Genomic DNA, 26,270 nt, shown 5'->3' on the forward strand with positions numbered 1-26,270 from the left:
GCCAAGGTATGACTGAATCTGTGCAGAAGTTCTAAATGGTGCTGTAAGCCCTCCTTGGTTGGTTGACAGGAGTGCCAGATAATCAGCAAACAGACACTTGACTTCAGATTCTAGTTGGGTGAGGGTCGGGTTCTGCAGACTGTTCTAGTGCCCTCGCCAATTCGTTGATATGCTCAAGCTGCATCCGTCTCACCCCATAGCCCTGTGGATCTTGCCAATTTTAACCGCATACTTGTTGGTGTACATTTTAAAATGTCGTCTGTTTTAGATTTTGCCTTAGTTTGGTTAGTTTGTTTATCAATTAGGGTGTGAAGGATGAATACATGGTCTGTTGTACGGTAATTTGGTAAAAAGCCAATTTAATATTTGCTTAGTACATCGTTTTCCCTGTGGAAATGCACGAGTGTGCTGTTAATGGGGATGATTTTCCCAAGTTCGCTTTTGACACATATCCCACAGTTGTCATTGGGGTAAAACTAGTCTTCACTTTTGTGGATTGGGTTTATCAGTCCTTGGTTCCAAATATTGGGGAAGATGCCAAAGCTGAGTATGATGTTAAAGAGTTTAAGTATAGCCAATTGTAATTTGTGGTCTGTATATTTTATACATCTCATTTAGGATACCAACAACACCACAGGCCTTCTTGGGTCAAAAGGTTTGTATGTAACAGAAATATGCAAATATGTGCCAGAACACGCCAATAGGATCACAGCTCGTACTTGGCTCTGCCCACCTCCTTGCTTGCATTGCCACCTAGTGTTTGAAGACAACTGATGTGTATTCATTAGTTGTATACACTTGAAAATATTTTGTCAAACTAGGAACCTACATTTTACATTTTAGACATTCAGCAGATGCTGTCATCCAGAGAGTGCCTTGCTCAGGTGCACATCAATAGATTTTTTATGCATACCAAACTGTAGCCATGACAAAATGTCCATTGGGGTGGGGGCAGGTTAAAAAGTTAGTTGAGGGGGAGGTAATGTCCGCAGAGAACAGGAGGGGGACAAGGTAGTTGACTAGTGGTGGCTCTTCCACAGCCTGATGGTCTGGGGGTTATTGGCCAGTCTTGCAGTTGTTGCTATGATGCTCCAACGCAGGTAGTATAGGAGTAATGGAAACTGAGAGAACAAGCCCTTGCTCGGGTAGCTGGGGTCCCTGGTGACCTTCTTGGCCTTCCTGAGACACCTTGTGTTGTAGGTGTCCTGGTGGAGGTTGAGTTGGAGGTTGTTTTACCTGGCACCACGCCATCAGTGCCTACCTCCTCCCTGTAGGTGTCTTGTCGTTGTTGGTAATCAAGGCCTACTACTGTCGTGTCACCAGCAAACTTGATGAAGGAGTTGGAACTGTGTGAGGCCACGCAGTAGTGGGTATACAGGGAATACAGAAGGGGACTGATGACGCACCCTTATGGGGTCCCACACGTTGAAAATCAGTGTCGAGGTGGTAATGTTGCCTACCTTCACCACCTGGGGGCGGCCCGTCAGAAAGTCCAGGTTCCAATTGCATAGACTTCAGTCCCAGGGCCGTGAGCTTAGAAGGCACTATGGTTTTGAAGGCTGAGCTGTAGTCAATGAACAGCATCCTCACATAAGCATTTATTTTGTCCAAGTGGGTGAGGGCAGTGTGCAGCAATTGAGTCATCTGTGTATCTGTCAGGGCGGTAGGCAAAACGTTCTTACGTCCTTCGTGGAGACAGTAATTAAGTAGCCCTCATTATCCTTGGGGGCTCTCCTCGGCAGCTCAGTCGTTGTGCTTGAAGTATGACAAAAAGGTGTCTAGCTCATCCGGTCGGGCGGCGTTGATGTGTGCTAATGTGGCTGGCTTTCTTTTTGTAATCCGTGATTGCTCCTCTACTTTGCCCCTGTACTTGCGTTTCGCCATCTTGATCGATATGTGCAGGTTTAGCAACCGACTAATGAATACACCGCTGGGTAGAACCATTCACTAAACATTTACATGATAGCAGCTTAATTTCCTGTAGTTAATAAAATAAACCCCATCTACAAAACCATTCACATTTTATTATTTATAAAACACCTAAAAAGAGTTCAACAAATCGGCTTTAACAATTATTTCTCGCTTAAAAAGGATGTTCTGCAATGGTTCCACCTTTGATGAGGAGCATGTATCTCTCCCCCCCACACACGACTCCAGTCGGTGATACAAAAATAAAGTATTCTATGAACTACATAACGATATTTGTAACATGTAACAGTAATTGTTGTTAAGTGATAATACTAATTAATTCCGGGATAAATACCAGGGTTGAAGAGGAGTACACACTAAACATGTGACTGTATATAGACTGTTGGAGTGGTTTCATCATTGTGATCACCAGTAGTGTCCCCTCACTCTTACCGAGACCTTAATACATTTGGTCCATTTTGGTCTCGCAATCCCAACAGTGGGGTGTGTCCAACTATCTACCGATCATCTGCCCAGCACAGTGGCCAAGAGGGCCATGCGGATGTACATGCCGTTCTCAGCCTGCCGGAAGTAGGCAGCACGAGGATCAGTGTCCACCTCCGCACTGCAAGAGAGAAAGTCAACATGAAACCAAATCCTCCCGCATAAGACTGCAAACATTAGTGAATCAAAGGGAGTATAATGACGAGAGATCTGTTGTAATCTAGGGGAACATCCGTACCTGATCTCATTGACTCTCGGTAGAGGATGCATCACCACCATCTTCTTCTTCGCTCCAGTCATGATGTGTGGGCTGAGGATGAACTGACCGAAGCACTGGAGGAAAAAAAAAAAGAAGGGATTTTAGCACTGATCAAACACTAAGGCCTCACAGGTTAGTGAAACCCCATCCCATCCTTACCGCTTTGTACTCTTCCTCTGAGGAAAACCTCTCCTTCTGAATCCTGGTCATGTAGAGGACGTCAGTGTCAGGCAGGGCCTCCTCGATGCTCTCAAACTCTTCCTGCACCCACAAGGACATACAGTAGTCTAGCGCTTTATGTAGTGCATTCGATATGTGAAGGACACCTACATACCAGCAGCAGTGCCATTGAGATTTAGATACAGAGCCATCAGCTTTACCACTAAAAAAACATGTGATCCACCCACCTGCTTGATGCCTTTGGAGGCCACAAAGTCAATGATCTCGGAGGGCATGTGGAGATTCTTTGGGGCGACGTAGCGCAGAGTGATCCTGTACTGGGTGAGCAGCCTGGCCAGGGAATGAACTGTGCGGCCATGCTTCAGGTCCCCTACCATGGTGATCTACAGACAGACATCGAGAGACAATAGTCAGGACACCTGGATGAAGCCTGGAGGGCCATTGGGCATTGGCTATGTTAACTTAAAAAGGCAGGCTGCCATCACATACACAGTCAGGTTCCAGATCTTACAGTTTTCGGTTTGCATTACCGTAAAAATAAAAAAAATACTGCGCTGTTTACACTTCTAAATTGGTATTAGCACTAGTACTGCTGCGAAGACATGACCACCATCCCTGAAGGGGAGATGGGTGTGTTGAGGTCTCACCGTCATGCCGTTGACCGTACCCAGCTCCTCTCTGATGGTGAACACATCTAGCAGGGCCTGCGTGGGGTGCTCCCCGACCCCATCCCCAGCGTTGATCACAGGCTTCCGGCAGTGCCTCGCTGCAGACTACAGGTGGAAATAAACAAGTTGGATACAGCCGAGCAAGTACAACAAGGTTTGCGGTCGGTGTTTAGGTGGTAGCACCTCTTTTTCAAAGTGTTATCTCAGAATATCTTGCCTTAATGAACATGACAAGTTTTCAAGTGAAGTTGTAACGCGGTATCGACACCGCTGCTCACCTCCACAGCCCCTGGCGTGGGGTGTCGCAGCACCAGGACGTCAGCGTAGCAGCTCATGGTCTGGACCGAGTCCGCCAGAGACTCGCCCTTCTGCGACGAGGAGGTAGCCTCACAGAAATGGACCACGGAGCCACCCAGACGCTGCATTGCCGCCGCAAACGAACTACTGGTGCGCGTGCTGACCTCGTAGAACATGGAAGCCATCACCTTGCCCTGAGAGAGTAACACACAGGGGTCTAAGACAAAGAATACAGACTGGCGTACAACAGATCCATCTTTGAGCACAGCATTCAGGCATTTCAAGGCACACAGCATTACATGCAAAGTGTTGGTCTCATGTTTCATGAGCTGAAACAAAAAAAGCCCAGAAATGTTCCATACACACACAAGGCTTATTTCTCTCAAAGGTCACACACAAAATTGTTTACATCCCGGTTAGTTAGAATTTCTCCTTTTCCAAGATAATCCATCCACCTGACAGGTATGGCATATCAAGAAGCTGAATAAACAGCATGATCATAACACGGGTGCACCTTGTAATGGGGACAATAAAAGGCCACTTTAAAATGTGCAGTTTTGTCGTGTCTCAAGTTGAGGGAGCGTGCAATTGGCATGATGAATGCAGGAACTTCCACCAGAGCTGTTACCAGAGAAGTTAATGTAAATTTCTCTACTATAATCCATCTCCAACGTAATTTTAGAGAATTTGGCAGTACGTCCAACCGGCCTCACAACCGCAGACCACGTGTAATCACGCCAGCCTCAGACCTCCAAATCCGGCTTCTTCACCTGCGGGATCGTCTGAGGAGGGTGGGGGTTGCTGAGGACACTTTGTCTGTAATAAAGCCCTTTAGTGGGGAAAAACTCATTCTGATTGGCTGGCTCCCCAGTGGGTGGGCCTATGCCCTCCCAGGCCCACCCATGTCTGCACCCCTGTCCAGCCATGTGAAATCCATAGATTAGGGCCCAATTCATTTATTTCAAAGAACTGTAACTCAGTAAAATCTGAAAATGTTGCACGTTGTGTTATATATATATATATATATACACAGTGCCTTGCGAAAGTATTCGGCCCCCTTGAACTTTGCAACCTTTTGCCACAATTCAGGCTTCAAACATAAAGATATAAAACTGTATTTTTTTTGTGAAGAATCAACAACAAGTGGGACACAATCATGAAGTGGAACGACATTTATTGGATATTTCAAACTTTTTTAACAAATCAAAAACTGAAAAATTGGGCGTGCAAAATTATTCAGCCCCCTTAAGTTAATACTTTGTAGCGCCACCTTTTGCTGCGATTACAGCTGTAAGTCGCTTGGGGTATGTCTCTACCAGTTTTGCACATCGAGAGACTGAATTTTTTTCCCATTCCTCCTTGCAAAACAGCTCGAGCTCAGTGAGGTTGGATGGAGAGCATTTGTGAACAGCAGTTTTCAGTTCTTTCCACAGATTCTCGATTGGATTCAGGTCTGGACTTTGACTTGGCCATTCTAACACCTGGATATGTTTATTTTTGAACCATTCCATTGTAGATTTTGCTTTATGTTTTGGATCATTGTCTTGTTGGAAGACAAATCTCCGTCCCAGTCTCAGGTCTTTTGCAGACTCCATCAGGTTTTCTTCCAGAATGGTCCTGTATTTGGCTCCATCCATCTTCCCATCAATTTTAACCATCTTCCCTGTCCCTGCTGAAGAAAAGCAGGCCCAAACCATGATGCTGCCACCACCATGTTTGACAGTGGGGATGGTGTGTTCAGCTGTGTTGCTTTTACGCCAAACATAACATTTTGCATTGTTGCCAAAAAGTTCAATTTTGGTTTCATCTGACCAGAGCACCTTCTTCCACATGTTTGGTGTGTCTCCCAGGTGGCTTGTGGCAAACTTTAAACAACACTTTTTATGGATATCTTTAAGAAATGGCTTTCTTCTTGCCACTCTTCCATAAAGGCCAGATTTGTGCAATATACGACTGATTGTTGTCCTATGGACAGAGTCTCCCACCTCAGCTGTAGATCTCTGCAGTTCATCCAGAGTGATCATGGGCCTCTTGGCTGCATCTCTGATCAGTCTTCTCCTTGTATGAGCTGAAAGTTTAGAGGGACGGCCAGGTCTTGGTAGATTTGCAGTGGTCTGATACTCCTTCCATTTCAATATTATCGCTTGCACAGTGCTCATTGGGATGTTTAAAGCTTGGGAAATCTTTTTGTATCCAAATCCGGCTTTAAACTTCTTCACAACAGTATCTCGGACCTGCCTGGTGTGTTCCTTGTTCTTCATGATGCTCTCTGCGCTTTTAACGGACCTTTGAGACTATCACAGTGCAGGTGCATTTATACGGAGACTTGATTACACACAGGTGGATTGTATTTATCATCATTAGTCATTTAGGTCAACATTGGATCATTCAGAGATCCTCACTGAACTTCTGGAGAGAGTTTGCTGCACTGAAAGTAAAGGGGCTGAATAATTTTGCACGCCCAATTTTTTAGTTTTTGATTTGTTAAAAAAGTTTGAAATATCCAATAAATGTCGTTCCACTTCATGATTGTGTCCCACTTGTTGTTGATTCTTCACAAAAAATACAGTTTTATATCTTTATGTTTGAAGCCTGAAATGTGGCAAAAGGTCGCAAAGTTCAAGGGGGCCGAATACTTTCGCAAGGCACTGTAACTCATCAAAAAAAGAAACATCCTCTCACTGTCAACTGCATTTATTTTCAGCAAACTTTACATGTGTAAATATTTGTATGAACATAACATTCAACAACTGAGACATAAACTGAACAAGTTTCACAGACATGTGACTAACAGAAATAGAGTAATGTGTCCCTGAACAAAGGGGGGGGGGGGGGAGTCAAAATCAAAGTAACAGTCAGTATCTGGTGTGGCCACCAGCTGCATTAAGTACTGCAGTGCATCTCCTCCTCATGGACTGCACCTGATTTGCCAGTTCTTGCTGTTAGATGTTACCCCACTCCTCCACCAAGGCATCTGCAAGTTCCCGGACATATCTGGGGAGAATGGCCAAAGCCCTCACCCTCCGATCCAACAGGTCCTGACCAGCTCAATGGGATTGAGATCCGGGCTCTACGCTGGCCATGGCAGAACACTGACATTCCTGTCTTGCAGAAAATCACGCAGAGAACAAGCAGTATTGCTGGTGGCATTGTCATGCTGGAGGGTCATGTCAGGATGAGCCTGAAGGAAGGGTACCACAGGAGGGAGGAGGATGTCTTCCCTGTAACACACAGCGTTGAGATTGTCTGCAATGACAACAAGCTTAGTCCGATGATGCTGTGACACACCGCACCAGACCATGACGGACTCTCCATCTCGATCCCGCTCCAGAGTACAGGCCTCGGTGTAACGCTCATTCCTTCGATGTTAAACACGAATCCGACCATCACCCCTGGTGAGACAAAACTGCGACTCGTCAGTGAAGAGCACTTTGTCAGTCCTGTCTGGTCCAGCGACGGTGGATTTGTGTCCATAGGCAACGTTGTTGCCAGTGATGCCTTACAAAAGGCCTACAAGCCCTCAGTCCAGCCTCTCTCAGTCTACTGCGGACAGTCTCAGCACTGATGGGGGAATTGTGCATTCCTTGTGTAACTCGGGCAGTTGTTGTTCGGATGTACTGATCCTGTGCAGGTGTTGTTACACGTGGTCTGCCACTGCAAGGACAATCAGCTGTCCGTCCTGTCTCCCTGTAGCACTGTCTTAGGCGTCTCACAGTACAGACATTGCAATTTATTGCCCTGGCCACATCTGCAGTCCTCATGCCCCCTTGCAGCATGCCTAAGGCACGTTCACGCAGATGAGCAGGGACCCTGGGCATCTTTATTTTGGTGTTTCTCAGAGTCAGTAGAAAGGCCTCTTTAGTGTCCTAAGTATTCATAACTGTGACCTTAATTGCCTACCATCTGTAAGCGGTTAGTGTCTTAACGACCGTACCACAGGTGCATGTTCATTAATTGTTTATGCTTCATTGAACAAGCATGGGAAACAGTGTTTAAACCCTTTACAATGAAGATCTGAAGTTATTTGGATTTTTACGAATTATCTTTGAAAGACAGGGTCCTGAAAAAGGGCCATTTTATTTATTTATTTATTTATTATATATATATATATATATATATATATATATATATATTTTCCGAATATATTTTTACAACTCAGATTTACTAACAGTGGCACACCTTGAGACATTCAGAAAACTTGTTTTATGAGGTCTTTAGGCATAGATGCACACAGGTGGCAGGTGTTGCTTGTATTCCATTCTGAATCAGGTGATGTCATCAACTCCTATGTGAGTAATAATTTCCGGTAGTTGTTTTGTTGTTATTTTATACAACACACCTGCTCCTGTACGTTTAAGCTGAAGGACTATGGCTCATGAAGAACTATGCTGCCTCCGGAAGTCCTGTAGATTACTCAAACCCTGGGTGACTCAACACTGGGCTTATTGGAACGGCCTGACCGGCTACTCTGAAATGAGCTTCTCTCCTGCAATTTATACTGTGACAAATCACAGAATACTCACACGGTTGTTCTTTAGATGAATCAGAGTTTTAAACAAAAAAGGAAAGAATTCTTACCTTCAGGATGTCCAGGCTTCGCTCTTTCTGAACCATCAGGCGAAGAGTATGGGCCACGTTAAACATGTGAGAGATCTGAAATAAAGAGTTAGAATTTTTTAAATATAAATATATATATAAAAGTTATTTAGTAAATAATGTCCCTGGCTATGTGAGTTGAGCAGCGTTTCCCAACCCTAGTCCTCCAGTACCCCCCAACAGTAGTTTTGTTGTAGCCCTTAACAAACCCCTCCTTCAACTCATTGAGGGCTTGATGATTAGTTGACAAGTTGAATCAGGTTACAGTAAAAATGTGTTCTGTGTGGAGTACTTGAGGACCAGGGTTGGGAAACACTGGTGTAGAGTACCTGTTCCTTGCTGAACTGCCTGACAGAGAGGACGTGTTGTCCCACTAGGGGGTGGAGCACTGGGGAGGTCTGGAGGTGGACCAGGGGCTGCCCTGCAGCTGCCTCAGCCCGAGGGGACAAGATCCTGGCCAGGGGAGGGGGATGGCTGTAACCGTCCCCAGCTGCAGGGGCCATCTCTGGGGACAGAGGAACACCAAACGCTTCAAATACCACAGGAAAAATCCAACACGTGTGAATATTAATTCTTTTAGCAAAGTCTCTTAAAAGGATTGCAGTCTTTTCTATTTCCTGAGGATGAAACATGACAAACACCTGAAAAGCATGGATTATTACACCATATTTCAACGCGTTTTCTTTCAAAGCGATCCAAGCATTAGGAAAGCAGTCGGCTCAGAGCAAAGAGACATGGGTAGTGCAGCAACTAATGAGAAGGAACGGAATTGCAACCTTTTTCTAGCATCTCTACAACCAAGTATTCCATGACATACAGCTATTCAAAGCAGCTACCAGTATAACTCCATTGAAATGGTCTGCCAGAATATTACGCCAAACAGCCTTAACGGTAGCAGAGCTAGGAAATGTATTATGCGTAACAGCTGAGCTACGTCAAGCTTCAAACCTTCTCTGAAACCTTCTTCAAATGCTCTTCTTAATGCTCTCGCCCTTGAATCTTCAGCTGCTTAGAATTTCATGACAAAACGTTAGAACACAAGTGTTAGAGAGATGATACAAAACTGTGGTATTTAGCCAATACCACAGCAATTAGCCAGTGTACTGACATATTCAAAGCTATCGTTAGTGGGTTATAAATACGTTTCAGATTGATACGGCACTGAGCGTCATTTCAAAGACAGTTCATCGTAATAAATGTGAGAATCAAACAACTTCTATCGTTGATTTGACATTGATAGGGGCTGTGATCATACAGTCTCAGTAATGGGTGAAGAACATAGCAAATGGCCAATCAAAACAAAAATGCTTTTAATTCCTTCATTCCCTTCTCAACAATACACTTGGACACGTATCCATCGATAAAGCACAGTCCCAGGTCTTCCGCAGCAGAGTGAGCTATAGGTGGAGCCCCTGATTTAGACATTTCATTTAAATCAGCAAATGTACTCAGCCAATCAATCTGTCATGATGACCATGCAGCCTATAGTAGAGACAGTGGAATCACTCGTTATACGATCTTCGCTTTCTCAAACGCTTCATGTACGGTGCGCTTAAAAATCACATGATCAGTGGGTTCAGAGATGTAGATTAAAAAGGTTTACCAATGACATGCAAGTGCCATTTTGTGTGCATCGTCCTAAAACCTGTAAATGGACAGTGAATATAGCATTTATTGAAACGGACATTCACACAGCACTTTGCCACCGCAAGCAAGAGCTCAGTTAGGCAAGAGAAAACATTGGGGCTGTAGTACCTGGGGGCATGCCTGGGTCGGAGGACCTGTGAACGCGAGGCGGGAGCATGTAGCGGCCGTCCCCGGCGGGACGGCGAGGACTCTGGGCACATGTACGGATGCCCTCACATGGAGGGGTCAGCCGGGGGTGCTCTGGGGTCTGCCACACACAAAAGACACACAACAGCCTTAGTGCCACAATGCCTGCTAGTATGCTACATAAGCACATATTACTGTATCCGCACACTAACGTGACTGGGCGGAGCTGAAAGGGGTAGGACTGTACCTTTGGGACTTCTTTCACTGGCTCAGGGGGCTGGAGGAGGGGGATGGGTGCAGGCCAAGTCTTCACATCCTCCCCATAGCCAGGAGGGACCAGCACTTGTCCGTCGATGTAGGCCACCTCTCCTCTGAGCACCACTCTGCGGACTTTGCCTTTCACCTTCATGCCTTCAAAGGGTGTCCACTTGGACTTGGTGAACTGCATGTGTTCGGGGATGACCCACTCCTGCTCCAGGTCCACCTGGTGGGGGAGAGCAGGTCTACAATGGTCTTGAAAAGCCAAAACATTGATCATCTTTTCAATCCCTCTTTGTATTTCAATGTGGAAACCCAAAGATCTAAATCCTTGCCGTGCTGCCCATTTTACATGGTTAAAAACGCTCAGTGGTGTGTGCCTGTAGCTACCTCTACATAGGTGTTGTCCTGTGCGGGAAGGGAGAAAATTTTGCGGGGGTTGTCGTACAGGCGCTTGATGATATCGTCGATGGTGAGACGCCCATCGCTGACGGCGGTGAGGAGAAGGGGCAGCATGGTCTCAAGGCCGGGGTAACCTGGTGGGGGCTTCTCTGAGTTCTTCTCCTCCACTGAATGGGGGGCTGTTAGCCAAAACACACAGAAATAGCAGAACTTTTGTATGGCAACACTCATCTTGTAATTGTGTGATAAAAAAAACAAGTAGGGGTTAACGGAGCCCTCACCGTTAGGGCTTCACGATATGGACAAATATATATATATATATATATATATATATATATATATATATATATATATATTTTACTTGCGTTAGAGATCAAAAACATCAGGAATCATAGAAATTATATGGTTGTAATAAAGTAGGAACTTGGAATACAGTGCTGTTTGGCAAGACAGCACATTTTTTTTTAAAGCCAAGTAGGAGTGTTGGTCAGTGTTTCCCAGGGCACCCAAATTACAGTTGAAGAGATGTTACATTGACAAACATTTTAGAATATGCTTCTTCTATTCCTCTGATTCAGAACTTGCACCCTGTATTAGCAGTCTGTATTAGGGATAAAGATTGCTAGACAGATTTGCCCTAGCACAGCACATTTTAGCTAGCTTATTAGCATTTAGTATTAGCAGCTAACAAAAACCTTTTTGGCACCGCAGGAGGCAGGTAGCCCCTTAATTGGGGAGGACGGGCTCATTAATAGCTGGAACGGAATAGAACACAAACACATGGTTTCCATGTGTTTGATACCGTTCCAGACATTATTATGAGTCGTCCTCCCCTCAGCAGCCTCCTGTGGTCGTCGGTACATGAGCAGCTTGCCCAGACTAACTAGTGTTTTGCAGAGAGATAAATAGCTACACAAACTAATAGTATAATACCCCAAAAACATGTGGATTTATATAAAGAGGCAAAGTGAAAAGCAGCATTGTTTTTTTTTTTTATAAATCTTTTGACTGCATGAATTGGCTTAGCTAGAGCAGCCTGCAGACTAGAGTGAATCTAATAGTAGGCACCAACTCCACCAAGGTTCGTTGAACAAAGCCTCTGGAAAAATGCTGCCTGCTTGAGTAATAGGGGCCGAGGCTTGGTGTTTGTAGATAGAGGGCGCAGGGCGGAAGATATGACAAACGGAGTAAACTATAATGGATTTATGGTGTAGCCCTACTCACCGTGGTCAGTTGCGAAGCAGTCAATGATGTCCAGGTGTTCCCAGAGGGCCTCCATGTCCTCCCGGGTGCCCAGCATAGGGCGGACCTGTGCCCGGCCGTCCCCAATGCCCACCACATTCTCCTCACACAGGAAGAGGTGGTGGGGCGCTACCTCACACGTCACCTGGATGCCCTTCTGCTTGGCTGCGCGGATGATCAGGATCTGGGGGAAGGGAAGGGTAGAATAGATGCCAATTCATTACATACTAGTAGAACAGAAAACATGGTTCTTTCTTTATCTTATGTGAGTTCTGATGTGTTGGTCTTAAAATGAATCACTTCAAATGGCACAAAGCTCATTTGTTAGATCATTTTTTCCCTCTAGCTACAGGTGTGTGTTCTTGCAGTTCATCTTAATGAAAGCAATCAGTGAGGACTCCTTCCAAGGTTTCTGCGTGCCTCGATTGACACCTCATTCACCCTGGAGACAATGAACGGGCAACACATCAAGGCAAAGCAGTGCTATATTTGTATGTGATGTTCCAGGCGCCCATCTTACCTCCTCCTTCTTGGCCACATGGCAGATATGAACAGCTCTCTGGTACAGCTGGGCCACCATCAAGACGGCTGCCACAGTCTGCTTCTCTGCGTGTGCCACGATTGGCAGGTGCTTGGGCCACTTCTCAAAGTGCTAGTTCACGCAAAGAGAAAGCGCAACTGGTCAGCTCAAACAGATCAATGTGAACGACCTATCAACGACCTCATTCAGTTGATACCTACCTCCATCCACATTGAGACGTTGTCCATCTTCAGAGTGGAGTAGGTGTCGTTCAGATACATCTTCAGCCCAGCGGCAGAGTTAGCGATGGAGGGCAAGATGGTGGAGTTGTCTGAAGCCGCTCCGACGTAAAGGGCATAGTCACACCGACACCCTGCCTTGGCAAGCTGAGACGACAGAGACAAAACAGAGGAACAGCTCACGAGTAAACCTTCAGGTACTGATTTGACCCATTTTATAAAAAGGCATAATTTAATGTTTTGGAACAGACTAATTTAAAATATCCAGTGGTAAATGTCTTAATGACGATCTTCTCATTACCTTTTGGACCATGGCGAAGGAGCTGGGGTCGATTATGGCAGGTGCCGTGTTGGGCATGGCACACACCATGGTGACGCCCCCTGCCAGGGCAGCCGCTGTGCCCGAGGAGAAATCCTCCTTGTGGGTGGCACCCGGCTCCCGCAGGTGGACGTGCACATCTATCAGACCTGGCACCGGGGACAGGGGGAGGGGACTCGATGAGTACTGTTCAGAAACACTGCAGTTCCACAGGTTGACTGAAGGAGCTATCATGTATTGTCCAAATACAGGAAGAAAACATGGTGCTTATATTTGAAATGAACAGGTCTTGACTTTTTAGCACAGCCCAAGCCTTACTACTTACCAGGCAGGCGAATCAACTTCTGTGACGTCATACAGTCCACGTGAGTCTTGACGGGCGGGAAGCCGCCAACCAGACGCAGTGCCTACAATTACAGGAGCACATGCTTCAATCAGGACAGTCAACAATCTATGTAGAATCAACACAGCTACGTCAAACATCAGCAGTGGCTAACATCCCATCACAGCCCCCTAACTAACCTACCTGGACAAACAGCTTGGTGCACTTGATGTCAATGATGAGGGGCACGGAGTAGTCGATGGCCATGCGGCGGGTGCGGTAACCCTTGGTGACGAAGGAGGAGAGGCGTCGGCCTCCAGAGTTCCTCATGGAGAGGTTGATGACCATGTCAAAGTGGTGGTCCTCCAGGTATTCCAAGATGTTCCTCTGCTTGTCCTTGTTGGGGCAGTCACTCTCCTCCTCCTCAAATGGCCAGTCCACCGCCATCACCTGAAAGAGACCGAACATAACAAGTCGGTCAAATTCCGGAAGCAAATTAAAAAATGACGTTGTGAATTGAAAATGTCTCATTCTGGGATCCTGTTGAGAAGAGCCCACTCATCCTAGATGTGATGTACCTTGACTCCATGCTCAGTGTAGAAGTCAGCGGTCCCCAGACTGGCATACAGGTCATAGCCCAGACTCTCCAGCGCCTGAACAGTAGGCAGCAGCTCACTCTTGTTCTGCAAAGATACAATGAATATTTATGCACCACTGGCCTCTTGAAATGAATTTCCATGAAAACGTTTAGCTCTTTGTATTATAGTCAGTACCTTGTAACTGCCAATGGAGAGCAGAATGTTCTTCTTGGGGATCTTGAAGCCTGTGCTGAGCATGGCCTTCAGATAGGCCTCGTATCTGTTCTCTCCAAAGCAGGCCACCTCCCCAGTACTGGTCATCTCTACCCCCAGCACCACATCAGCTCCGGCCAGACGAGAGAACGAGAACTGGGGGACCTAAGAGACAACATATCCAAGTTGGTGTATGATCGGTGAAACAATAATTCAACTGGATTATTTTACAGTTGTGGACTCCTCAGTTGGGTTACCTTGACGCCCACGATGCCCACTCCTTTCATCAGGCCCACGGGCTCCATCTTCTCTCCCATGATGACGCGAGTTGCCAGGGCGACCAGATCCACTCCCAGAGTCTTTGAGACGAACGGGAAGGAGCGGGAGACACGGACGTTGCACTCGATCACCTTCAGCTGGTCATCCTGTCCAGAAAACACATTGGTTTGCAATTAAAGGCAACCGGACAGCCATTGGAAATCCCACAGGGAACAGAAACACACTTGTATGGTTGTGGGTGACATTCTGTTTGGCATGCTATTGGTTGTCAACCGCTGATTTGAAACTCCAAAAACAAAAAATGTCCTTTAGACTTTACCTTAGCGATGAGCTGCAGGTTAAAGGGCCCGGTGACCTGCAGTTCCTGTCCGATGGCATGGACGATCATCTTGATACGCTCCATGGTCTTCTGGTTGATGTCCTGGGGGGGCGTGACCAGGGTGGCGTCCCCAGAGTGCACCCCGGCGTTCTCCACATGCTCCGACACGGCGATGGCCATCACTACGCCGTCGCACGCCACCGCGTCCACGTCTATCTCCTGGAACAAAGAGAGACGCCAGTCAGGTCCAGACTATAGTTGACTAAAGGAGCTATCATAGATTTTTTTTTTTAAAGGGGATTGTTCACCTTTCTTTGCAAATTGAAAATAAAGTGAATTATCCCTTTAAATAACAAAGCAGTAAGGCATTTCAAGCTAAGTAGTAAAGAATTTCCCAAGTCGCACCTTGGCCTCCTGGATGAACTTTGAGATGACCACGGGGTATTCCTTGGACACGGCCACAGCGCTGCTAAGGTACTTCTCCAGGTCGCTGTCTGTGTACGCCACGTTCATGGCCGCTCCACTCAGCACGTAGGAGGGACGCACCAGGCAGGGGTAGCCCGCAGTCTCACAGAACTTCATGGCTGACTGGGGAGGATACAATATAACATCCTTTGCCTTCAGAAAGTATTCACACCCCTGGACTTTTTCCACATTTTGTTGTGTTACAGCCCAAATTTAAAATGAATTAAATGTAGCTTGTGTGTCACTGGCCTACACACACACACACAATGTCAAAGTGGAATCTGAAACGTCTCGAGGCAATCAGTACTCGACCCCTTTGTCATGGCAAGCCTAAATAAGTTCAGGAGAAAAAAACAATTGCTTAACAAGTCACATAATATGTTGCATGGACTCACTCTGCATGCAATAAGTGTTTAACATGATTTTTTAATGACTACCCCATCTCTGTACCCCACACATACAATTATCTGTAAAGGTCCCCCAGTCGAGCAGTGAATTTCAAACAAAGACAGATTCAACCACAAAGACCAGGGAGGTTTTCCAATGTCTCGCAAACGGCCTCTATTGGCAGAAAAAAAACAGAGACTCTGAATATCCCTTTGAGCACAGTTAAGGTATTACACTTTGGATGGTGTATCAATACACCCAGTCACTATAAAGATAGTTGCCGGAGAGGAAGGAAACCGCTCAGGGATTTCAAATTGAGACCAATGGTGACTTTAAAACAGTTACACAGGTTAATGGCTGTGATAGTTTTCTTCTAACGATGGATCAACAACACTGTAGTTCCTCTACAATACTAACCTAAATGGCAGAGTGAAAATACGTTTTTTTTAATATATTCCAAAACATGTATCCTGCTTACATTAAGGCACTGAAGTAAAACTGCAAAAAATGTGTCAAGAAAAAAACCTCCATTCTGAAAACGAAGCATTATGTTCGGGGCTAACACATTACGGAGTACCACTCTTCATATTTTCAAGCATGATGGTGGCTGCATCATGTTATGGGTATGCTTGTCATCAGCAAGGACTAGGGAGTTTTGTAGGATAAAATAAAACATATGTCTTTACTAAATATACAATAAAGCCAAGCACAGGCAAAATCGTAGAAGAAAATCTGGTCCTGTCTGCTTTCCAACAGACACTGGGAGACCAATTCAACTTTCAGGAGGACAATAGCCTAAAACACAAGACCAAATATACACTGGACTTGCTTACCAAGACGACATTGAATGTTCCTGAGTGGCCTAGTTAAAAAAAAAAAAAAATGTTTAAATCGGCTTAAGTCTATGGCAGGGCTTGAAAATGGCTGTCCAGCAATGACCAACAACTAGCTTGTTAGAGCTAATAATGTGCAAATATTGTACAATCCAGGTGTGCAAAGCTTTTAAAAGACACACAGCTGTAACCGCTGCCAAATTTGATTCTAACATGTATTGACTCAGGGGTGTGAATACTTATGTAAATTAGATATTTCTGTATTTAATTTTCAATACATTTGCAAACATTTATACTTTTCCGTTATGGGATAGTGTGTGCCACAATTTCTATCCAACTTGAGATTGACTCATCTGCAACCAAGACCTATAACCTCGTCATTAATGGTTTGAAATTCAAAATTAATGGATTAGAAGCCCTGTTCTGTGCTGACCTCAATCTCAGTGAGTTCCTTCCACAGGGGCTGGCTGATGCCAATGGTGTCCAGCATGCGGGAGAACTTGAACCTGTTCTCAGCAGAGTCGATGAACTCCGGGGAGGTGCCCAATATACGACATTGCTGCCTGTGGAGGGACATGGCGATGTTGTTGGGCAGCTGGCCCCCCATGGACAGAATCACTCCCTCTGGGTTCTCCATCTCATAGATGTCCATCACAACCTGGAGGAGATAATGGAGCTTAATGGTCATGGCAACATACCATGCATGAAACAGGGTTTGATGGCGAGGTGTTGAGGCCCTTTGCTCAGGTGATAAAAGCATTAGATCAAGTAAGTTTGAATGTTGATTATTGTACGATGAAAAACAACAAAATAAAATGTTTGAAAGATAGTGAGTTGGGACCATGCCATCAGTCGAGCATTCTTACCTCAAAGGAGATCTCATCGAAGTAGAGACGGTCACACATGTCGTAGTCTGTGCTGACAGTCTCTGGGTTATAGTTCACCATGATGGTTTTATAGCCCATCTAAACAGCATTAAAACACAGCAAATCATGACAATATCAGCTTTTGTTCAACATTCTTCTAATAAATGAGAGCTATTCTGCACAAAGCAGAAATCGACTTACCTTCCTGAGTTCCATAATGCAGCCCACAGCGCACCAGTCAAACTCCACACTGCTGCCGATGCGGTAAACCCCAGAGCCAATTACTATGACATGGGGATCTCCAAAGCCCAGGTCGTTTTCTGTACCGTTATAGGTCAGGTACAGGTAGTTGGTGTAGGCGGGCCACTCTGCCGCCACAGTGTCGATCTGCTTTACCACAGGCAGGATGCTCCAATCTCTACGCATCTTCCTCACCGCCAGCTCCGTACTGGAGAGAGACATAGGTTTAATGGTCAGAGTTCAGACAAGTTCATTTTAAAAACAGACATTTCAAACCAAGTCTTTTTTTTCCCCCTCTCACTGCTCTGAGGAACTGAACCCAGACACACAAAACATAACCCAGACAGAATGTGTCCCATTCCGACTCGTCATCGTATCAATGAAGAATCTCTCATTTATTTTGTATGTTTTTCATGCACCCGCCTCAACTTTTAATGATGTTTTGAAACGTGAACAACGGGCTACAGGAGTTTCACAGTACTGTACCTCTGCACAGCCAGGGCAATCTGTTTGTCGGAGAAGCCCAGCTGCTTGGCTTTCCTCATCACCTCCAGAGGCATGGCGCTCTCGTCCTGGTTGTACGACTCCAGCACCTTCTCATGGTCCGTGATGTTCTTCATTTTGTGAAGGAACCAGCGGTCGATCTTGGTCAGGTCGTAAAGGCGGTCCACTGTATAGCCCGCCCTGAGAGCAGCCGCCAGAACAAAGATACGTTTGTCTGTCGGGGTCTGCAGCTCCTGTAAGACCACAGGACAGAGGCATGTCAGAACTGTTCACATAAAATGCAGCCAAGAGGAATAAGACAGGTAATAAAAGGTGAGTGAGCTTACCTCGTCAGACACTGGTTTGATGGTGTGGTCAAAGCCCACACAGTTCTCATCCACCATTCGTAGAGCCTTCTGGAAGGCTTCCTCAAAGCTGCGGCCGATGGCCATCACCTCTCCTACAAAAGGTCACAGACAAAAACTGTGTTAACCAACTATCAACCAACTCCTTTGTGTGAACTTGCAATGCAACCCGAGTGGTGGTAGAATCATCTGCCCCTACAGATAGCAGGCAGATAAGGCACTCTACTGCTCCCAAATTAGATCATTAATAAAAAAAGTGCTTGTCCTCTTACCAACGCTCTTCATGGAGCTACCTATCTTGGTGCTGACGCGCAGGAACTTGCTGAGATCCCAGCGAGGGACCTTCACCACACAGTAGTCCAGACTGGGCTCAAAGTTAGCTGTGGTCTGGTTGGTCACAGAGTTCCTGTACAATAACAAACATTACCTGTTAGAACCATGGTATTAGTAGATCAATGCCAAAATGCAATTCTTAACCTGACATCAGGCCACAAAACGTGAATAAACTCACTTGAGGACAGGTAGCGGGATGCCCAATCCCAGCTTGGCAGCCACGTAGGCCAGGGGATATCCTGTAGCTTTACTGGCCAGAGCTGAGCTCCGAGACAGACGGGCATTCACCTCAATGATGTAGTACTGCAGCACAAAAACACTGATTTAGATTGCTATACAGTAGAAACATTTTAAAATATCAGAACACGTTCAGCGTTTCCCCCACAAGATTTTTTCAGCCGTGACAAAGTTAGGATGGGGGAGGCAGTGGGCGTAGGCAAAGGCGCGGTTTTAGAGGCCCTCCTCTTGGCTGCAGAGACAATATGTTGGTGTTTTAAATCTAATTTCCTGGAATTCTAAACATTGTCACGTGGAAAATATAAAATTTTACTGCTTTAAAGCAAGTTTCCTGCAATTCTACACATTTTGCCATTCTTATGCTGTGTTCGTATGCTATCGGAGTGACTCAATTATAACAAAAATCAAATGGGGGCCCATGCCATGATATTTTAGATTCTCCCTGACTGTCCATCTTTTATTTAGGTGATCAAAGATGATCTTGTTTAAAAAATATATAGCTCCATCACCTTTTCTACATACTTTATATCTGGTTTTAGTCGTTTAAGTTCACATTGAAAACATTTAACCATCCCGAAATATACATTGTCTTTGCAGTGGACACAATTTATGGGTTAACACTAGTATAAACGATCACAAAGTCAGTATGGACCATTACCTGCTCAGACTCAGGGTTGAGGGCGTACTGGATGTTACACTCTCCAATGATGCCTAGGTGTCTGATGACCTTGATGGCGGTGTTCCTCAACATGTTGTACTCATAGTCGTTGAGCGTCTGACTGGGCGCCACCACGATGGACTCCCCAGTGTGGATACCCAGAGGGTCAATGTTCTCCATGTTACATACCTACAGGATAGAAAAACATCCTTAACATGCTTGATAAAGGAAGATTCACGTTTAAACAAATAAGGACGTATAAACTCTAAAGATTAGCCATAACAGTCAAATGCATAATAAAATTGAAAATAAAAACACATAGTAACAAATATACAGGTAACTGCCAAAATAACAGAAACACTTGAATGAGGGATACAAAGTATATTCAAAGTTGGTGCAATTAAGATCCCATCATGCTAAGGTTCATGTATAAAAAATGCTGGACAGGCTACCATGGCTATGCCCCGATAGGATGACATTGCCCCCATCCACAGGGAATGAGTGGTCACTGAATGGTTTGTTGAGCATGAAAACGATGTAAACCATATGCCATGTCTGTTTCAGTCACTATATCTCAACCCAATTGAACACTTACGGGAGATTCTGGATTGGCGCCTGAGACAGCGTTTTCCACATCCATCAACAAAACACGAGATTATGGAATTTCTTGTGGGAGAATGGTGTCGCATCCCTCCAATAGAGTTCCAGAATCTATGCAAAGGCCTATTGAAGCCGTTCTGGCTATTAAGACACTTGATGTTTCCTTTATTTTGGCAGTTACCTGTACATAGTACTTACATAGTAACAAATATATGCATAGTGATGTCCCTCTACTTACGGTGATACAGTTGTCGTAGGCGTCTCTGACCACCTCATACTCAATCTCTTTCCAGCCCTTCAGGGACTTGTCCACTAGGACCTGGGAAGTGTGGGCGAAGGCAGATGTCACCAGAGAGGTCAACTCCTCCCGGTTATTGGCAAAGCCAGAGCCCAGTCCGCCCAGGGCAAAGGCCGAGCGCACCAGGACAGGGTAGCCAATACGCTCTGCAGCCGCCACCGCCTAGGACACACAGAAAAGACCAGAACACATCAAAATACACATCAAAAAGCAAAAGCCCACAACAGTCAAACAGATTAACAGGCTGATTCCAATCAACGTACAAGTGACAATCAGTATGGGTCAATGTGTGTGTGAGAAGGAGAGTGTGCGTGACATTTGTCCCAAGCCCTTCTCCTTACCTGCTCCACAGACACAGCGGCCTCGCTGGGCGCCACGTGTTCATTGATCTCCTCCATCTTCTCCACAAAGATCTTCCTGTCCTCAGTCATCTCGATGGAAGCCACCGGCGTCCCCAGCACACGCACTGCATACTTCTTCAGCACTCCCCTCTTGGTCAGCTGCACCCCGCAGTTAAGAGCAGTCTGCCCCCCGAAGGTCAGGAGGACCCCGTCTGGACGCTCATTCTTTATCACCTGGACAGGCGAAATAGGGCAGAGGGTCAGTTCTCACTCACTGAATGAATATCAACCGTAGGTCAACCATGCTCCTTACTGATCTTCTATCAGTTCTGAGTACCTGAGAGATGTAATAAACATGCTTTGCTTGTTGAGCACTGATCAGAAATCAGTGACTGGAAGATGGCGCATGTAGCAGTGACCATTCCATTAGCCTTCCTTACCTGAGTGACATACTCCGGGGTGAGAGGCAGGAAATAAACCTTGTCAGCCAGACCCTTGGAGGTTTGCACCGTGGCGATGTTGGGGTTGATGAGCACAGTCTGAATGTTCTCCTCCTTCAATGCTTTTATGGCCTGGGGGAGGGTTGGACATAGTGTCTGATTAATTCAAATACTCTTAAATGATACTGCTCCTAACACCTGCTGTTGGATCGTCACTGGGATTGGTAGTGTGTTTCACCTGAGAGCCAGAATAGTCAAACTCCCCAGCCTGTCCGATGGAGAGGCCTCCAGAACCCAGGATTAGGACTTTGCGTGGCCGAACAAATTCCTCCGGATTGGTAGATCCAGGATAGGTCAGGTGCTCTGTCAGTCTCTGCTTCACTAGAGGAAGGGAGAGGTGTTACTATACCCTAAAGGTGGAATACATATGTAAGAACAGTTGAGATGAACGCATGTCTAACCTGGTTTGACACTCTTGCCCTCCTTGTGGTCTCTGACTGTGTCCAGAAACACATCAAACAGACTGACCAGGTCAGTGGGGCCTGCCATGTGCTCTGGGTGGAACTGGACACTGGAATGACATGGGTAAAACAATATCTGGTTTTCAACTTCCTGTATCTTGGAGGGTTATTTTGTTGTCTGCCATCTTTTCCAATTAGAGGCCTAGTGCAGTCAATTCTGTTTTCCTGTGTTTTGTACAACAGCTGATGAAAACACTGTAAAAGTGTGACAACATTTGATCAGTGTCATTTCCTGATAGTTGCTGGTTGAAAATACAATATACACAGGACCTTCTAATCAAGAGGTTTGCATTGGCAGGAGTTTCGGCTTTCCACAGTGACGTCACTATGCGGTAGAATGGTTAATGGACCAATAACAAAAGAGTTCCAAACCTCTGCAAGATAGTTTTCCCCTCTCAGACAGTCCTAGCAAAATTCTTGCTTGAGAAAGTTTGTCTCAAAAGCTATTTTTGCACATTTTAATAAAACATTTAAAGTGTTACCCAGAAATGTTTTGATGTAAAAAAAAACAGCTGCATTGGGCCTTTAAACAAGTTGAAAGGCTGGAAGCAGCGAATTAGTTCCCATTGGTAGATGGTACCTGAATATGTGTTTGGTGTTGTGCACGATGCCCTCACTGGTCTGGTCATTGGCGTTGGTGAAGAGCACGTCCCAGCCCTGTGGCAGGGTCAGGGGATCCACAGCAAAGCCATGGTTCTGAGATGTGATGAAACAGCGATCTGTGCCCTTGTGGATACAGGGCTGATTATGGCCACGGTTCCCATACCTGAAACAGACAAGTGTTTTTAGTCAAATTCTATTATTCAATGGTTGAGCTCTATTCCAGATGCAGATTCATAGTGCTCCTGCAGAATCCTTACTTGACACCTGCACAGTGCAAAGGTCTTGCTTTAAATCCTCTAAACTGTTCTGCTTTCCACTGACTGACTGCATTGCATTGCATTCCAGAGGGACAAAAGGAAGCTGGCATCTCATCTGGCCTTGAGACTAACGGAACGCTAACAACGTAACAATCCCAGGAGTCTTACCAAAACAAACCAGGCCTTTCCAGCAACCCAGCTAGGCTATGTCCAAACTTCTACGCTAAGCAGGAATGCTCATTTCACACCAGAACGCTCCCAGATAAATAAAGAGGGGCCTGGGGAGAACTGACATCTGAGGGAGGGGGCCAAACAATAGCAAAAACAGTCAGCACCACTGGCTTTGTTCTCTTTGAAACCAAACAAAGACAGTAAGCAGAACTTAAGGAGAAAGAGAAAGTGACAAGTCAGGACAACCCTGTAGTGCCCTGTCCCTGTACTAACTTCATCTTGTAGGTTTTTGCTCCGATGGCGAGGGAGAGAAGCTGGTTGCCCAGGCAGATACCAAACACAGGCTTGGGGTTGTCCACACACACCACCTTCCTCACGTTGTCTATGGTCTCCGTACAGAACTGGGGGTCCCCAGGGCCGTTGCTGAGGAACAGCCCATCAAAATCTGAAAAGGACCGCAACTTTGTCAGCATAGCCAAAACAAATGTTATAATACAAACTATTTCACATACAATAGAACTTCATGGCATCATGGCTGGAACTAACTTTGCAGGTCAGATGCTCCAGGGTAAAGATTAAGGCAGGGGAGAGATAAAAGGCAAAACAGGGGAACAGGGAGAAATCTCTGAATTGTTTATGAAACCCAGTGCAGTAACCAGCTGTGACTAACCTGTGCTGTCCAGTGGGTGATCCCAGGGCACCACAGTGACACAGGCCCCTCTCTGACACAGGCAACGGATCTGGTTGTACTTAATGCCACAGTCTACAGCTGTGATCCTGACAGCACCACTGGGGTTGAACACCCGGGGCTCCTGCTCAACACAGACAGAAAAGGTACTTACATCCTGAGAAGGATTAGGCATCTGCCTAACCACTGTGGTGAGAGAAAACATTTGGCGTTTCACCGACTTGCAATGTGTTAAGCTACAGATTCAGTGTTATGCAATCCACACAAAACAACTGGCATTTGATTGCGGAAGTTTCAGGATCGTAACACTAAAGAAGCATGACAGGGTCAAGCTTAAACATAGCAACACCGTACCTTCATGGACACCTCCTTGACAAGGTTCCTCTGGTCAGGGTTGTCAAATGGAACGTTGGCCTCGGGTGTTCCGTCCACAACCAGCTTCCCCAGCATTGTACCCTTCTCACGGATCTTCTTGGTGAGACGACGGGTGTCAACTCCTACAGTGTCACAGCAAGAGCATTAACTGCAACCTCTAGTGTAGAGGCTCTACTGTAGACAGCACATATCAAAACACAGATTCAGACAACATCTGATACAGTACCAGGATGTTTAGAATGATAACTCTACTGACCCTCTAGGCCAGGGATGCCCTGCTCTTTGAGCCACTGGTCCAGAGACATGGCTGAGCTCCAGTGGCTGGGGTTCTGGGAGACCTCTCCGACGATGAGGGCTGCAGCGTGGATCTTAGAAGACTCAAACCACTGAGGGGAAAAAATAATATAACATTACATTCAAACAGGTGCTTGTGGTCAATGAGGGCAATATACTTTTCTCCACCCACTATTTCTGTTGGGACGCTTCTTTGAAACGCTGACTCCATGCCAACTCCACCCACCTTGCTGAGTCCAAAGTCGCTCTCCTCATCCTGGGGTATACCATAGTTGCCCTGCAGAGGGTAGGTGAGGGTGAGGATCTGACACATGTAGGACGGGTCAGTCAGGGCCTCTGGGTACCCAACCATGCCTGTCTGGAACACTGGAAAAAATTATCAGGTCAATTTTTCAGTTTTCATAGCAAAGTGCAAATTAGTGAGAAGTGATTCAATTCCGATTTGGCACATTTTGAAAAAGGTGATGCAACTTGAACTTTGGAAATGTGCACTGTGCTCCATTTATTAGTACACGTGGATTGAAAGAACTAGACCTTACAATCTAAATTAATGCTAGCTACATCTCCATTACAATGTATGGGACAAGGTACAGCGGTGAGCTCCCGAGTGGCGCCGCAATCTAAGGCACTGCATCTCAGTGCAAGAGACTACAGTCCCTGGCTCGAATCCGGGCTGTATCACATCCGGCCGTGATTGGGAGTCCCATAGGGCCCGGGGTATGCCATTATTGTATTTGTTAACTGACTTGCCTAGTTAAATATGGGTTAAAAAATACAAAATAAATAAACAGCAAGGACAATACAGGAGAAACATGTTCATAAGTTGTTCAAACTGACTGAAATTGAGTTCTGATTAGGTGGAATACAGCGATGACCAGAAGTGACTTTTGGTAGCAGGGTAGGAGAATTAGGTTATAGTTAGGAACAGGGTTAGCTAAAATGCTTAGCCGAAATAAGGATAAATGAAGGGGTCAGAGGTTATGGGTCATACTACTACAGGGCACGCACAACTTTGGGGGTTACATGCAGACCACTTTGTGGGTAACATATAGGTAGTTAACGTTACCCATTAGAATATCTGTATAACTTAGAACATAACTACATTAGACAGATGTTGCAATGCGATGGGCTAACTAGCTTTCTTCTCATAAAATACGACTTACCAACTTCACCAGACACTGACGCATTTGCCCCGAAAAGGCGGCCCTTGAACGTGGTCCCATCTTCTAAAATCAGGGTTGCCATTTTTTTAAATAAAATTGTCAATACTGTAATTATACAGAATCAACACAGTCTTCGATTCGATTATGGGAAGCAATATCAGCTTTTTGTCGGATCGATGCTTCAGTTCCGCAATGCTTGCCCACGTGAAACACACGCTGGCCAGATGCTAATGAGGATGCACGAGCAAAAATCTTGCTTGAAAATGGCTAAGTTAAAAGAAAGACAAATTATTGTGTTGGTTTATTTGCAAACAAAATAAAGCGTCAAAAACGACATGAAGGAATGTTGTATGCCGAAAACTGAGCGCTAGGTCCGCATGCCGCACTAACAGTGTGGAACTTTTCAGCGACCTCACCGTGTTTACATAGAACCCCACAGTGAAAACGTCATAATACCCATAAACCCTAGCGGTCAAACACGGAAATGGTTCCAGTCGTTATTTCATCATTCATTTTTAATTTATATATAAATTTATTTGTATTTTATTGTTACAGTAATAACAATATTACACATCAATGCATTTTTTTCATTGTATTCACATCATTCATTTTTCCCATAGGGATTTTAGAACCATGGAGAGAAAGAGAAGACACCTGTATAAGTTCCAGGAAAAGGTGGAGGTAGCAATCTTCTCAAGTGCACTGACAAGGGAAGAGACAGAAGTGTAGTGACATGTCTGAGACATGGACGCACAAGGCACAATAATACATTTAAA

The 26,270-nt window shown here is 45.5% G+C and overlaps 1 protein-coding gene across 4 annotated transcripts; it reads right to left on the reverse strand.

The window, feature by feature from the left end:
* Positions 1-2,004: 2,004 nt before the first annotated feature.
* Positions 2,005-25,954, reverse strand: LOC110522267 (multifunctional protein CAD). 4 transcript variants are annotated; one of them, XM_090232876.1, is made up of 44 exons: positions 25,495-25,954; positions 24,558-24,697; positions 24,294-24,423; positions 24,017-24,159; positions 23,645-23,786; positions 23,248-23,419; positions 22,524-22,709; positions 21,884-21,993; positions 21,661-21,803; positions 21,423-21,554; positions 20,983-21,216; positions 20,582-20,803; positions 19,744-19,932; positions 19,027-19,151; positions 18,788-18,921; positions 18,498-18,610; positions 18,154-18,404; positions 17,629-17,875; positions 17,428-17,526; positions 16,995-17,219; positions 15,282-15,464; positions 14,877-15,095; positions 14,536-14,703; positions 14,261-14,443; positions 14,066-14,170; positions 13,692-13,937; positions 13,491-13,572; positions 13,148-13,314; positions 12,829-12,993; positions 12,608-12,739; positions 12,070-12,271; positions 10,834-11,024; positions 10,433-10,669; positions 10,168-10,306; positions 10,016-10,057; positions 9,361-9,417; positions 8,742-8,917; positions 8,395-8,469; positions 3,798-4,010; positions 3,499-3,624; positions 3,079-3,234; positions 2,831-2,932; positions 2,651-2,745; positions 2,005-2,533 (listed from the first exon to the last, which is right to left on the reverse strand). In XM_090232876.1, the coding sequence occupies exons 1-44, from the start codon at positions 25,574-25,576 to the stop codon at positions 2,434-2,436; spliced, it is 6,780 nt and encodes a 2,259-aa protein (XP_090089002.1). In that variant the 5' UTR covers positions 25,577-25,954; the 3' UTR covers positions 2,005-2,433. The 4 variants fall into 4 exon arrangements, with proteins under 4 accessions (XP_090089002.1, XP_090089001.1, XP_021456196.3 ...); XM_090232875.1 differs by lacking the exon at positions 10,016-10,057; XM_021600521.3 differs by lacking the exon at positions 10,016-10,057 and having other exon boundaries at positions 9,361-9,420.
* Between the last annotated feature and the right edge of the window lie 316 nt (positions 25,955-26,270).

This window comes from Oncorhynchus mykiss, chromosome 4 (assembly GCF_057628025.1).
Source record: "Oncorhynchus mykiss isolate SJ-2025 chromosome 4, ASM5762802v1, whole genome shotgun sequence".
In the NCBI taxonomy this organism is placed as follows: Eukaryota; Metazoa; Chordata; class Actinopteri; order Salmoniformes; family Salmonidae; genus Oncorhynchus; species Oncorhynchus mykiss.